Below are 14,458 nucleotides of genomic sequence, written 5' to 3'. Positions count from 1 at the left end.
GCCTTAGTCCACACACACACACCCTGGCATCCTGCCAAAACCCTGGCATCCTGACGGATAAGAGCAGCAGTAAAACAGCTATGAAGACAAACAAAAATGAAAGCATAATATTTTGGCAAGGTGGTGTAGGAGTAGGCCAAGTGCCCTATGTGGAGAACTGCTGATGAAACCAGGCTCCCAGTTTCTCCCTTTCCCCTCCCAGGTAGATTATGGCAATTCATGGTCTACTTCTAGGGTTGCCACCTAAACCTTAAAATACGGACTCGCTTATTGATTTAATACAGGACGCAGTTTGTCCCATATTTAAAGTCATCATCAAAACTATGTGGATAGAGTGAGGGTCTGGTTGGGGGAGAGCAAGGAAGGGTGGGTGGCCAAAGAGCAAGATTGGAAGAAAAAGACATCAGTGAGTGCAGAGTCCAAAGCACAGCAGAGCAGCTAAACCGTGCCACATTGAGGCACCTGTCCCCCAAACCTCTTCCTTGCGTGGCAATAGGTGGTGGTGAGCTGGCTCAAATTCTCACTCTTCAATTGCTTTGCATGTTGAATGCCCCACACCCTCGAATTACGATTATTTCCCTTCCAGCCTTGCCTGGCTGCTCCTCACCGTTCACGGATGGCTCAGACTCAGAGCATGTGGCACGCCTCCCCCTCCTTTTTCCTTTCTTGCACTTACATGCCACACAGCCTTTTCTTGGCCTTACTGCCACCATGGGCGCATGAACACCACGCGGTGGCCGCCGAAGTCCACAGCCGCGCTGTGCGCATGCGCCCCACTGTGCTTGTGCGCAAAGGTCTCCCGAACGTCGGGAGCGTCAGCCCCTCCCACATTTACAGCGCGGCTGTGGTGGACTCCTTTACACTTTTGCCGCGGCTCCGGGGGCGCTGCGCTGGCCAGCCCGCCCGCCGCCCGGTGCGCGCACGTCGCCCGCCGCCCGGTGCGCACACGTCGCCCGCCGCCCGGTGCTGCCGTCGGCCGGGGAGGTGATCTTGCGGACCCCTCTGGCATAGCCCGCGGACCCCTGGGGGTCCGCGGACCACTTGTTGGGAAACACTGCTCTATGGCATGCAATCCCATAATAAGCAACTTCTAGTACAAATCCCCAAAAACTTTCTACTATCCTTCCAAGCTCTCTGCACACACATACTGTGCAGGTACCAGATCCACCAGCTGTGAAAGATGGCCATCTTTGCAAGCTAAGAAATTCTGATTGTATGAGATAAATGCATACTTTTTAAAAGTCTGCCGGAAAGAGTTGTTAGGACTGACAGGGGCAGGGTCTTCTCAGTGGTGGCCCTGACTGATACTAAATGTGCTGCGCTGCTTATAAACAAGCAGAGTTGGTGGGTGTTTTATTGTGATAATGTTGTGTCCATCTAGCTCAGTATTTTCTAGTGACGGGCAACGGCTCTCGTGTCACGTATTAGCTGATCCTTGGCTCTCTACCACTGAGCTATGATCTCTCTCCTAGTAGCTGCTATAGTACTTGCTGTAGTGTAGAAAGACGTCATCTCGTGACCTCACTGCACAACAGATTGGCCACAAATGCCACCAGTGTTATTATACTAGTGATATCAATTCATCTTGGCACCGTTGGTGCTTCTTAAGAATATGAAGAGTGGGGAAAGAGGGAATCAAGACGATTTGGGATGCTTGTGTTTCATTCGGTCAGAACCACACACAACCATGCTATGCTTGCCCGCTGCAAATCAACACGTACCTCTAATTCATTGATTCTGATGGACAAATTCTGAGAGGCCCCTTGGTCTGGCTGAAGGATGGTTCTCTGCACCATGCGGAGCTCACAGTTCTCGATTTGGCGACGGAGCTTCTGGAGTTCCATAAGCATCCAGGCTTCATGCTTCTCTAACTCCTGCTTCTGATTCTGGACTTGGTTGGACGAGCCCAGGTGAGTGACTTCAGTTGTCACAACTGGTTTTAGAAAGGGGGGGAAGAAAGGGAAAACAACCAGTGGGTCAGTTTTCGGTTTTGGTAAATTAACCCCTGTGAATCGAGGTGGTGTGACGTCATGGCAAACAATGCGCTGTGGATAGGGAACAACTTGTAAACACTGCTGAATAAGTCTGCCTGCATTTCTCCTGCCCCACCACCTGGCAAGGAGCATGCAAGCGATTGGGCATGTGTCAGGCGAGGTTCCAGATGATTAAAAGGTGTTTGCCTATAGCGGTCAGCACCCAGTTACCTACACACACATCAAATGTCCTATTTTTTGGTTAAGTGTACCCATTAAGCCTTTTGGTGAAGCGGAGGCCTACCTATGAGGAAGCTACGGGGAAGGGCTATGGTTCAGTGGTGAATCACATGCTTTGTGTACAAAAGAACCCAGGTTCAATCGCTGTCATCTCCTGGTAGGGCTGGAGGAGAACAGTCTCAGAAACCCTGGGGTTCCTGGCTAGTCAATGCAGGCCATACTGAACTAGATTTGAAGCTCCCAGAGTAGCTTACGTACATAAACTCAGTAATGAACAAGGCAGCCCCGGCCGTCAGTCTAAAAGGCATGACACAAAAGGAGGGAAGAGGACAACAAACTATGCGTCAGGCTGAATGCAGTTCACCAGGTACCTGTCGGCCCAGCATGTACTTGACATTCCTGTATTTCTGCAGTCCCAGACATGGAAGAGGGACACACAATTGACCGCAGCCTAGGTGAATTGCATGCATGGTTGGTGGGCTGCATTTGGCTCAGTGGGTCGCAAGTTGTGCAGGCTTCCAATGTGAAGCACGGCTGCACCCTGCAACAGATGGTGTGTTTACTACCACCCTTGTGGGAAGCCAACCTTGATTTGGTTGCTGCGGACGCTGCTGGTGTTGGCCTGGCAGCTGGATGACCAATGTTTGGTAGTGCTTCTGAGCATCGGAGAACTGAGTCTGGATTTTCCTCTTGTCCTCATCTGCGAACATCTCCGAGCCCTGGCTGTTCCTGATGAATTCTTGATAATGAATCTCCAGGTCAGCTATTACTCTCTGGTAATCTTCTCTGCGCATGGTCTTCAGCTGAAATGAACAGGCAGAAACAATTTAAGGAAAAGCAGCCAAAGAAAGTTGATGCCTACCTCCAGAATGATGACTACAGAAGAGGGGTATTCTGGAGAGTTATTTATATTTGTAGGATTAACAATGACAAAATGAGCTAACCGTGGAGGTTTACGTTAGAATGAAGAGCCTTAAGGTTGCAGGCAATGGAATGAGCCGATAAAAGGAAACAGGGAGAGTCTTGGTCAGCAAAAGCAAGAGTCGACCGCAGAATTGCCGGTAACGTTATCAATACAAACAAGGCTTGAGAAAAGGCAGACAGCCCCTGTGAAATCCAGAATGCATATACCCAAGTCTTCTTATAATGCATATACCCAAGTCTTCTTATATATGTGCTTATAATCAAAAGTTAGGAAAAGCACACATTTGCAGAGACTATGAAAAAAGCTCCAGGTCTAACTTTATAGAAGTCATTTCAACACCCACCTTAGCAATAGTCAGAGTCTTTATCTTCTCAATGTCAATCATGCAGTAATGCCACGACACCAGGCTTTTCATGTTGATGTAGAGTTGATTCCAGAGAGCCATAATGGCCTCATAGTATTGCTCAATCCTAAGGGGGCAATGAATGTGTTAACTCAGGTTCGAAAAGCAACATCAGTGTCTACTAGTCAACCTGAAGACGAGCGTCCTGAGCAGGTAAGGGATCAAAACCCCAAATAGGAAAACACAAGTGTTTTCAATATAAATGTGGACTCTTTTTGATGCAGCGCATTGAGAGCTAGAAGTTTGCTCCTTGTGCAATAATTCCCAAACTAGGTACTGCAGGGCTAAAGTGGGTTGGATACCATACAGTGGTGCGCCTGGTTACGAACTTAATTTGTTCTGGAGGTCCGTTCTTAACCTGAAACCGTTCTTAACCTGAGGTACCACTTTAGCTAATGGGGCCTCCCGCTGCCACAGCGCCGCCGGCACACAATTTCTGTTCTCATCCTGAGGTAAAGTTCTTAACCCGAGGTACTACTTCCGGGTTAGTGGAGTCTGTAACCCGAAGTGTTTGTAACCCAAGGTGTTTGTAACCCGAGGTACCACTGTATTGCGATACATTCAACTAATGATGTGACCTCATTTAACCCCAAAGAATACATAAATATGAAAGAACCTTATTCTTTTTTAATCTGTACTGAATAACCACAAATTAAAACAAATCTGAATTAAACTAAACCAAAAATTTTGTTTCCAGTCAGTATTAGGTTTGCTTAGAATCTGGGAGAAAGGCTGCAAAATGGGATCTTGAGGGGTGGGGAAAACCTACTCTCTAAAAAGGTTTCCTGTTGCAACACAATGGAGACTGACGTTCTATAGCAGGGATGGAGAACTTCTGGTCCTCCAGATGTTCTTGAACACTCATTCCCATCAGCCAACATGGCAAATGCTCCAGGATGATGGGAGTTGGAGTCCCACAACACCTAAGAAGTTCCCCTTTCCTGAAAGACTTGCTCACAGCCAGCACTTCCCACTCAAAACACAAAATTATATTTTTGCTCGCTGGCCTTGAGTTCCATAAATAATATATAGATGGGTGCTCAGCGCAAAGTCCACCCAGTGACACTGTTACACGCAACTGGGCCCTTTTCTGACCCCATCAAAGATACACAACATACGGAGCCAGGGAAGAACTCGTACTTCTTTGGGGAGGCCTGACTTACTATTCAAGCAATATGGGCTTCAGGTCCTTATGAATAACAACTCACTTGGTCGCCAGATCCACAGCTAACGGGTTAGGGGGAGGGATAATGAGGCTGACAGAAGGCACCAACATATCGACTCCTCCTGGCCCAGTCACATGCCACTTGCTACGTTCGCTGTTGTCTTTCAAAATGCACTCGTCTCCTTTGCGCATGGTTTTCTATGGAAAAGGCAGGGGAAAACGATGGTAGGCATTAACACACTGGGACAATGTAAATACTTATGACGTAGTTTTCAGTTGCTGTAATTAGTTGGAACTAGACAACTTTTACTCATAGGTCTGAATACACATATTAAAAAGGCTTGGATACCCGGAGGCCTAGACATACGAGATTGAAGCTGGCATGCATTCCTATTAACATGCAACTTTTTATATATGGACGCGGGTGGCGCTGTGGGTTAAACCACAGAGCCTTGGGCTGAGGTCCTGTTGCTCAGTCCCAGCTCCTGCCCACCCAGCAGTTCGAAAGCACATCAAAGTGCAAGTAGATAAATAGGTACTGCTACAGTGGGAAGGTAAACGGCGTTTCCGTGCATTGCTCTGGTTCGCCAGAAGCGGCTTTGTCATGCTGGCCACATGAGCTGGAAGCTGTATGCTGGCTCCCTCAGCCAGTAAAGCGAGATGAGCGCCACAACCCCAGAGTCGTCCGCAAATGGACCTAATGGTCAGGGGTCCCTTTACCTTTATGCATAAAATAACCTCATGTAAAAATTGTTAGGCTAAACTACTGCAATATGTGCTGGGGTTGCCCTCTGTGCCCAGCGGTGTGATGCAGAACACCGTAATCTACCATTTGATGGGTCAATCACAGGGTGTTCTCTGTAGCACTTAGAACACATCATACTTCATTCAAGCAAGCAGTTTCCCCAACCTTCAGGAATGGCACAGTCCTACGAGGGCTATACCAAGCAATAGATTTGAATGTAGTTCAACTCCATGCATCTTTGGAAACATTTGAAGACATTTCTACCTGAGCACCTGCTTAGCAAGCTGCAGTAAAAAAGAAACTAGAACGGGTTTATCATCCAATACGTTTGTTCTGTTTTAAGCAGATTTTAACTGAAGATACACAGTAGCCTGCCTCAGGTGCTTGGAATGAGAATGCCAATAAATCTATAATATATACGATCAACGGTTGAGTAATTAATCAATAGCATGATTCTTACCAGATCTTGTTTGTAGTCACACAGAGCCTTGAGAATGATTGGCTTATTGCTCTTATAATCAGGGTTCCGTGGCTTTAGCTGGACAATCTTCTTAGACTTATTCACCAAATTTTGCACTTGTCTCTTGTATTCCATAATTTTCTCTCGCTCGCTCTAGAAAGACAGAGAAAGTTTGTCATGGCAAAAAATACTTATAAACAAGGAACCGCATTCACCAACACCAACCTTCATTTGCTATCGGTCGAATCCAGATTCTCTTCAAATTTAAGACTAATATCTCGGTAGACTTCAGTGGTAACATTTTGAGAATATCAGAGTTTATATTTTAGAATTCTATAAATTCTTACGAGTTATAAACTCTAACTTTATAAACTCAAGTTCTAAAATTAGGGGTTCTGCAATCATTAACAGAGGAAAAGAAAACTAAGAAATCCACCTGAAGTTCCTGGAGTTCTGCTTGACTACATAAAATGCTGCAGAAGTCCCAAATATATGAAGCATAAGATACTCAGTGAAATAGACCAGAGCAGAGGCTGCTCATTTTTAATCGCATCAGCGTGACAAGAAGGCCTGGAAGTTGCAATTGAACTCCTCTCTTTTTCCTCACCCAATGGCTTCACATAACCACAATGAGCTTTCATGCTGCCTGTCATTCAAACGAAGTATCTTTCATATACAAGGAAATCTGCCCTTCCTGCTGAAGTGGAAAGAAGCTTTGGGATCTCAAAACACAGTGGCAGCCATACCTCCAACTCTTTGATCTGCTCCAACAGAACTTGCAAGGACATATTCTTATCACAGATGAACTTCTTTCTGATGGAATCCTGTAGATTCTTCAAATAGCTCTCAGTTGACTGGGCTTCCTCAAAAAACTATGCATAAAAAGCAAACATACATATGATTGTCTTTATCTAATCACACTAGTGGGGCATAGTGGTTAGAGTGTTGTACTAGCACTTGAGAGACCAGGGCTCAAATCCCCACTCAGTCATGAAGGTCACTGGGTGACTTTGGGCCAGTCACTTTCTTTTAGTCTACAGGTGAAACTCGGAAAGTTAGAATATCGCATTTATTTCAGTAACGCAATTTAAAAGGTGAAACCAATATATGAGATAGATGCATGACATGCAAAGCAAGATATGTCAAGCCTTTATTTGTTGTAATTGTAATTATTTGTCGTTAGGCGGGTCAATTATAAATGGAATGTAATTCATGAAATGTAATAGTGATGTTTATTTTTGTAGTATTGTAACTATCTGTTTTATTACTGTGGAATTTCCAAAAGAAAGCATTTGAAAAAATAAAAATAAATAATAAGTTGCATTACTGAAATAAATGCACTTTTCGACGATATTCTAATTTTTCGAGTTTCACCTGTAACTTAACTCACAGGGTTGTTGTGGGGATAAAATCTATGGTGTAAAATAAATTAAAGGTGTGAAGTATACTTTTTGTACATAATGATAACAGTGGACCCTGAATGAGATTTCCGTATAGTCTTGTAGGATCCAACAGACTTTTAAGAGATTAGTAATGCTGAACTCGTAAAATCTACACTGGACTAATATGCATTAATAGAAAATGCAGCACTTGAACATATGAATACAATCCCCTTCCAAGAGCATGGCTATATGAAGAATAAATGAAGGAAACTAAGCTAAAGACAGCCTATTACCTTCAATCCAATTTCAGATGCTTTATTTAGCAACCCTTCCTTACTACAAACTAAACTCACAATCTGACGTTCCTTACTTACCAATAGTTGGAATGCAAGATATTGCATGTTTGTGAATCCTCCCCCCCCCCAAAAAAAATTATACAACCAAACAGAGTTTAAATGCTTGGGATTCAACTTCTAATATCTGTGATTACTGCACACACCTGAAAGTATGCTGCATTTTCCTTGAGATGAACATCAATGCACTTGGTGATCTGGAGAATCCAGCTCCACTGAGTTTGCAGGGTATCCATGTAGGCCTATATATTTAAAGAGTAAATAAATCACAGTTCATCCTCTGTTCATTCATCTCTTTTACCTAGCTAGCAATGACACCTCTCAAAACTTCCTAAAACAGCTATAATTCCTACAGGACAAGAAATACCAGAAGAATCAAGGAACTTATTTGTACGCCACAACGGCTGCCTAGATTCTATTAGCTCAAAGATGGAAGGACGATAAGATACCAACGAAGATACCAACGAAGATACCAAGACTGGCAACTTAAAATGATGGAATACGAAGAAATGGAGAAACTTGCAGCAAGATTAAGAGATAAATACAACAGAGACTTTAAAAAGGACTGGAATTTATTTATACTATATTTGCAGAAATATTGTAAAGAATTACCGGTAGACTCAATAGCAGGGTTTGAGTAAACACAACTAAAAAAATGTATGTTAAAGATGTAGAAGAATGATATGAAAACAAACAAATATGTGATTTCAACTGTTTGACATAAAATTCAGATGATAATAGAACATTTAGGTAAAAGAGTATGAATTTAAAATATATTAAAGTATGCAGAATGAGAAAATAGTAAAAGAACCAGAAGGAGAAGTTGAGGGAAGTCGCTGGGTGGGGGGAGCGGTGAAAGGGGATTTATGTTCATAATTCATATTTTATTATGGTCACAGACCAGCTTGAGGGATTTACGTTTTTTTTTTCTATGTGATTTTTGCTGATAGAGTATGTTGATTATAAAATTGTAAAATTCAATTTAAAAATGTTTGTGGGTTTTTTTAAACTTCCTAAAACAGCTTTGGAGGGAGGAAGAGACAATAAACAGGACTTGGCTTAAAGGAACTGGACTTCCTTAAAGGAAAACCAACAGGAAAACGTGGCCCTCCACTTCAGACACCAAAAGCGGCCCATCACTAAGCGTAGTTGTAAACCAGGGTTATAAAATGGTCCCCCACACAACCAGAGCAACCAGTCTTTGAATCGTCACAACTGTGGCGTGTTCAGCCTGCAGGTCGTCCTGCATTGTTTCTAACACTGACTCTTGTTGATCCACCAAAAATGTCAAGGTTCAGGATCTGATTTGCAGTACCTTTCACTTCTGTGGAACCTTTGTATCACACCCTCCAGAAAAAAAGAGCAGAGCAAGAACGCAGAAAGTTTAAGATATACCTCGATTTTGTCTGAGGCAGGATGCTGGTTAGCCACCAATTGGTCACATTCTTGCTTCAGCTTGTTGAGTTCTTTTTCCTTAACTTCCAGCTGGCTCATGCGTTTCTGTATACAGAAAAGGAAAAAGCATTAAGGCCAACCTTAAAATAAGAAGAAGAATGACAGTAAAAGTTGAATGCATATAAGGTCATATCACCAGCATACAGTAAGATTAGTGGGTTTGTAACTGATTGAAGCTAAACTAGTCAAGCCCACTAATGTCAATGGAATTAATACAATCAAGCATATTTATATCGTGGCATAACGTTTATAGGCCTGCAAACCTTCCAGACTTAATTTGTGCTATATGATAGCAAGAACAGCCTTACTGAATCAAGCACCCAAAATATCTTTCGTACCTTTTCCCTGCCACACAAAGTATTATCGTCATCACTGATTCATTAATTGCTTCTGAACAACTGTCTCAAGGAGAATTACACTGAAGATAATTAAAAACAGTTCAAACCCCAGGCCAGCAAATACATTTTTTAAAAAGACTGAAACTGTAACTAGGTAGACACTCGTGGGAGATTTTATTTTATTTATTGCATTTATGGTAATGACCCATTTATCCAGCTGGGAAAGCCTGTCGGAACAATGATGTCTTAGCGTAACTTACAGAGAAGGCCTCCTGCTTCCGGGCAATATCGGTGTTCCTGTCACTCCAGTCGTAGAGAAGCTCCTCCTCCTCACAGTCATTGATCCACATGATTTCTCTGCTAGTGGCCTGGATAATGTTTTGCAGCTGGCGCAACTGATCCATTCTTTCAAAGGAGAATCTCTACAAAACATCAAAGTAATGAGCTTCAGACTTAAGGATCAAAGCATATTGTGCAAACAAAACTGTGGAACAAAACAGAGGGATCAAGGCAGAGCTCTGGAAAGCAAATGGCTACACACCCAATGCTCTTTTGCCCCATTTGGGCTGGGGATACTTTGCACTAAAAAAAAAAGGAGAGGAAATCTGCATTCTGCTCCATGACAACAACATTTTTTAAAAATGCAAATGCAGTCGTACCTTGGATCTCAAATGCCTTGGTTCCTGAACAAATCGGCTCCCGAACGATTGAAACCTGGAAGTGAGTGTTCTGGTTTTCCAACATTCTTTTGGGAACCGAATGTCTGACGGGGCTTCTGCAGCTTCTGATTGGCTGCAGGAGCTTCCTGCAGCCAATTAGAAGCTGCATTTTGGTTTCCGAACGTTTGGAAGTCGAATGGACTTCCAGAATGGATTCCGCTCAACTTCCAAGGTACGACTGTAATGGGCAAGGGTAAATTGCCATGCAGAGATACTTCAGCAAGTATTGCCCACAAGTTTTTAGATGCAACTTTATAATTAAGGATTAATTGTTGAAATAAAAGCTAAGAACGGTCAAGTTCCACCATAACTGGGCTGAACCTGCATTTTTCATCCTCTTGGGATTCATAGTTGCCTTCCCTGACTCAAAAGGATGTTCCACTGTTAAGAGGGCAAAGCGCATATAACAAGGCCTTTGCTCTTTAGCTTACCAGAAGATATTCATATTCCTCCTCCAGCTGATGAACAGCAGCCTTCTCACGCTGCAGACAAAAGAATAAAAAGAATAAAGATCTACAGCTTACAAATTTGACCCATTTACCAAGGGTGCCTCTGCAGAAACAAAATTTAAGATGAAATAATTTGTAGTCAGTTTCCTGGGGAGCCTCTTTATATCACAAATAGCCACATCAATGACCACATGCCTCAACAAGAAGAAGCAAGGGAATGCTGGCAACCAAAGGAGAAGCAGAAATGGCAAAGGAGACCGTGTTGGGGCTTAACACCAACCTGAGTGGGAAACACAGGGTGTTTTAGATCAGGGATGGGGAACCTGCGACACTCCAGGTGTTGAAGGACTCCATCTTCCATCATCCCTCACCACTGGTCATGCTGGTTGGTGCCAATGCAAGCTGAATTTCAACAACACCTGTAGGGGCAAAGGGTCCCCAACCCAGGAAGTGTCCATAAGAGAACAGAGGCAGAAAGAGTGTAGAAAGGAGTGGGTGTAGATACTTAAAATATTTTGATAGAATACCAAAATGTGTAATGGAGGCCCCTCGATACATTGCTGCTGACCCCAAGTTAGACTCATTTACAACCACACAAAGTGTGTTTGGGTGATGGGGGGGAGAGAATGCTCTTTCATGCACCAATACTTCTGAATAAGCAAGACACAGGAGTGCTAAAACAGGGCTCTTTCAAATATTTCACCAGATGTGAAACCGCCAGTTAGCAATTTAAAACAGGCAGCTATGCAAAAAATCAAGGGAGCAGAATCAGTATCTTACCAGGTCGGTTTTGACTTTGTCCAGGTGCCAGCGATAGTCTCCAATGGAATTATGGAATCTCCTGTGGTCGGCAATTTGTTGCTCAATAGCTGCCGCATCAAACCCCCATTTTACTAACTCCATTTCAGACTGAAAGGAAGAATGAGCATCTTCTTTAGTGGTTCATTTATATAGGTGCCAATGTGAAGCAAAATTAAAACAATGGTGCATAAGCAAAGTTATATAGAGCTGCTTTGCAAGGAAGACATGGCTTGTCAGCTACCAGGTGGTTATCCTTGATTGGCATATTATTGCTTGGGGTTACTATTTCACAGGAGTCGTGCAAATTGAAAAAGACTAAAGCCTTCCCCAACGTCCCTTTCTGCTCTTCAAGGCAGGGAGAAAGGTAACAAACTACCTTAGGTGCCACAGTAGAGCAGGCACTGAAGAACTTCAGGAGGCGTCACCCAGGTAGCTACAGATGAGCAGCAGCCAAGTTATTATGCCACCTTTTTACAGGGAAGATTAATTTCCATCCAGCCACCCTTTCCAGCCACATTAGTGCAGCAATCGCCCAAATACTATTAAATTTGTGCACCATGTCTTGTTGCCCTGCAGCCCTCAGCTCCATGCACACCATGACAAAAAATTTTTTTTCATATTTTCTAAATGGTAAAGTTAAGAAAGTTTGTAATAATTTGAACTTGAAACTAGCTCTTTCTATAAACACACACACACACACACACACACACACACACACACAGTCCTTGCTAGCATGTGTTACCGTTGCTTTTAACATGTGAAAATTAAGATGACCAGTAAATATGTAAGTACTGATAACATACGAAGTACAGTATTAAGAAGTGTGCCCTATCCTATTCTTTCACATGCCAACTCTTTCAGATTCCCATTTTGCAGACAGTGGACTGAGGAAGGGAGACACTAAACAGCCTTGGGCAAGAAAGTCATTTGGGAGAGCTGAGCTGCGTTTCAGAAAATGTTCTGCCCATTCGAATGGTGTAGGATATTTCTCTTCTACCTTCAAAATCAGGTATCAGCTGTTTTTTTTAAAAGAACTAATTATGATTCAGCACAGCAATAACGCTACCACAGCAGACACCACCCTGAGCCACACCTGTGCTTAAGCGAAGCTGGAATGGCTCCAGCAAGCGAAGCCATTTTAGGCTGCCGGCCATCTGAAAAAAAGAACTTTATTCCTTCTTCTTTTTTCAGCTCGCTGTGAGCCAAAGCCATCAAAGCAGCAGCAAGAATGAACGTTTGTCAAAGTGTGCGAGCGAAAAAGGTGACTCATTTCCAGCTCCCAGCCCCACCAGAGAAACCCAACCCAGGTCTGAAGCCCACAGCTTTCCTATCTCCAAGACAGGGAAGTAAAACAAAACGCTGGCAAGAAAACAAAAGCTACCGGGAGGGCTTCCCTACGTATCACATTTCTTTGGCATGCTGTAACTTGGGCTCTGCAGACAGAATGCAAAGCCAGAGAAGGTCAAGGTATGATAAGAAAGTTGGAAGGCAACTAGGTAAGGAAGCCTATTTACATTGGGCTGACAACACAGCAGGTATTTGGGGAGGGACTTAAAAGGGGGGGCCCACCTCCCCTTCTGTACCTACAGACTATGTAGAAATAGTGTGATTGTGTGTGTCATCCCCTCCTGCTTCCTGCCCCATGCATGTGACGTTGCTTCCTTTGGAAAGAGCATTTCACATTTGTGGTAGGTAAACTGTGACCATAGTTGGACTCCGTCACAGCTTAAACACTGCAAGGGCTTCCTAGGCTGCTACTGCTGCTGCTATAGGAGGGGTGCCTGTTCCCTTGCAGAACAGGTAGGGAAATTATGCTGCCATTCAAATAGTCATCTTAAAGAAGCCACACCATAAATATAAACTGCAAGCCCCTTTAGCAAATGACTTATTGCCGTATCTGCAGGTCTCTTGTTTTCTTTTCCAATTTGCCAGACACATGAGATCTTAGATTCGTTTCTTTTTCTGTCCACCGTATTCTTTTTTTTTCTTCAGTCATTGTCTGAACCATTATTTTTCCACACCCCTTTTCTTTATGCAGAAATAGGATGACTGTAGCAATGTATTGTGTACATAGAGTTAATCTTTGCCGTGCTTGGATGAATGTTCTGAGCTTGCAATAGGTGCGTCCAGAAGGTTCTAAAACAACACAGACTCAAGAGAATGGAATGGGCTTACTTTCCCTTGACTCCTGCTGCCGATACGTTATTTTGAGGCTGGAAAGTGCCATGCCCAGGAGCAGACAATAGGAAGGGGACTGCCTCTCCGCAGTCGTGTCGCTGTGGCTTACCGGGAGGGACACCTTGGCAGGAGCACTGAATTGGCTCTGTCACTGCGTCTGCACTGCGCCAATCTCCCCACCTCACCCTTCCCAGCATGCCACAGTAACACCGGCGACGGGAAACCAGGGAGACACGCCTGCCGCTCCCTGAATTGACAGAGCAATAACCGGCTGGTGTGGTGTTGGTGGAGGGGAGAAAAATGCATTTCCACTTTCTCAACAACAAAAGCCAGAACACGAAGCACACACAGCTTTACCTTCTGCTGCCTCATCCAGTTCAGACATTCTGTGGTGCAACGCCTGGTGTATTCGTCCCATCCCGATCCACTCTGGGAGGTAAAGGCACCACCTTTGGAGCTAGCCCTACGGGCACGAGGTACACTGATAGCTTTGTAGAGGGCGCGCATCTGCTCTTGAAGCTGAAGCAATCTGAAAGGCCAACGAAGGAGAACAACGTCAAGGGGCTGTAAGCCGAAAGAGATGGAGCAAAGGAGGAGGAGGAGGAGGTGGCTCTGAGCCACCATAAGCTTGTAATGAAAAATAGGGGATAAAGTCCTCCAATGTTCCCCAGCACTATAAACTTACTGGGTAACACCCAGTAATAGCAATGGAATATGAGGATAATGCACTAGATGCCCGATCCACAAAACTTGTTCTCTGCAGTTTTGTTTTTGTTTTTAAAAAAGACAAATAAATAAGTGCAATGAACATGACATTCCTGGCTTGAAAACAATAGGAATGGAAGGGGGAAATCCATGCTTTGTGTTCCACA

General features: G+C 43.8%; 1 protein-coding gene across 2 annotated transcripts in view; it reads right to left on the bottom strand.

Annotated features, from left to right (window-relative positions):
- The window catches only part of DSP (desmoplakin), a 47,393-nt gene that overhangs the window by 15,910 nt on the left and 17,025 nt on the right, over positions 1-14,458 (bottom strand). For both annotated transcript variants that reach the window (XM_035124690.3, XM_035124691.3), the window contains exons 4-15: positions 13,944-14,115; positions 11,388-11,516; positions 10,590-10,640; positions 9,700-9,861; positions 9,042-9,146; positions 7,793-7,888; positions 6,658-6,783; positions 5,912-6,064; positions 4,750-4,904; positions 3,482-3,608; positions 2,800-3,016; positions 1,722-1,933 (exon numbers count right to left, since the gene is read on the bottom strand). In XM_035124690.3, the coding sequence (XP_034980581.3) occupies positions 1,722-1,933; positions 2,800-3,016; positions 3,482-3,608; positions 4,750-4,904; positions 5,912-6,064; positions 6,658-6,783; positions 7,793-7,888; positions 9,042-9,146; positions 9,700-9,861; positions 10,590-10,640; positions 11,388-11,516; positions 13,944-14,115 (1,705 nt within the window). The remainder of the gene's footprint in view (positions 1-1,721; positions 1,934-2,799; positions 3,017-3,481; positions 3,609-4,749; positions 4,905-5,911; positions 6,065-6,657; positions 6,784-7,792; positions 7,889-9,041; positions 9,147-9,699; positions 9,862-10,589; positions 10,641-11,387; positions 11,517-13,943; positions 14,116-14,458) is intronic.

Source organism: Zootoca vivipara, chromosome 8, assembly GCF_965207765.1.
Source record: "Zootoca vivipara chromosome 8, rZooViv2.hap1.1, whole genome shotgun sequence".
NCBI classification, from domain to species: Eukaryota; Metazoa; Chordata; class Lepidosauria; order Squamata; family Lacertidae; genus Zootoca; species Zootoca vivipara.
Note: the sequence above shows the minus strand (reverse complement) of the source record. Positions and strands in the feature narration are given on the sequence as shown.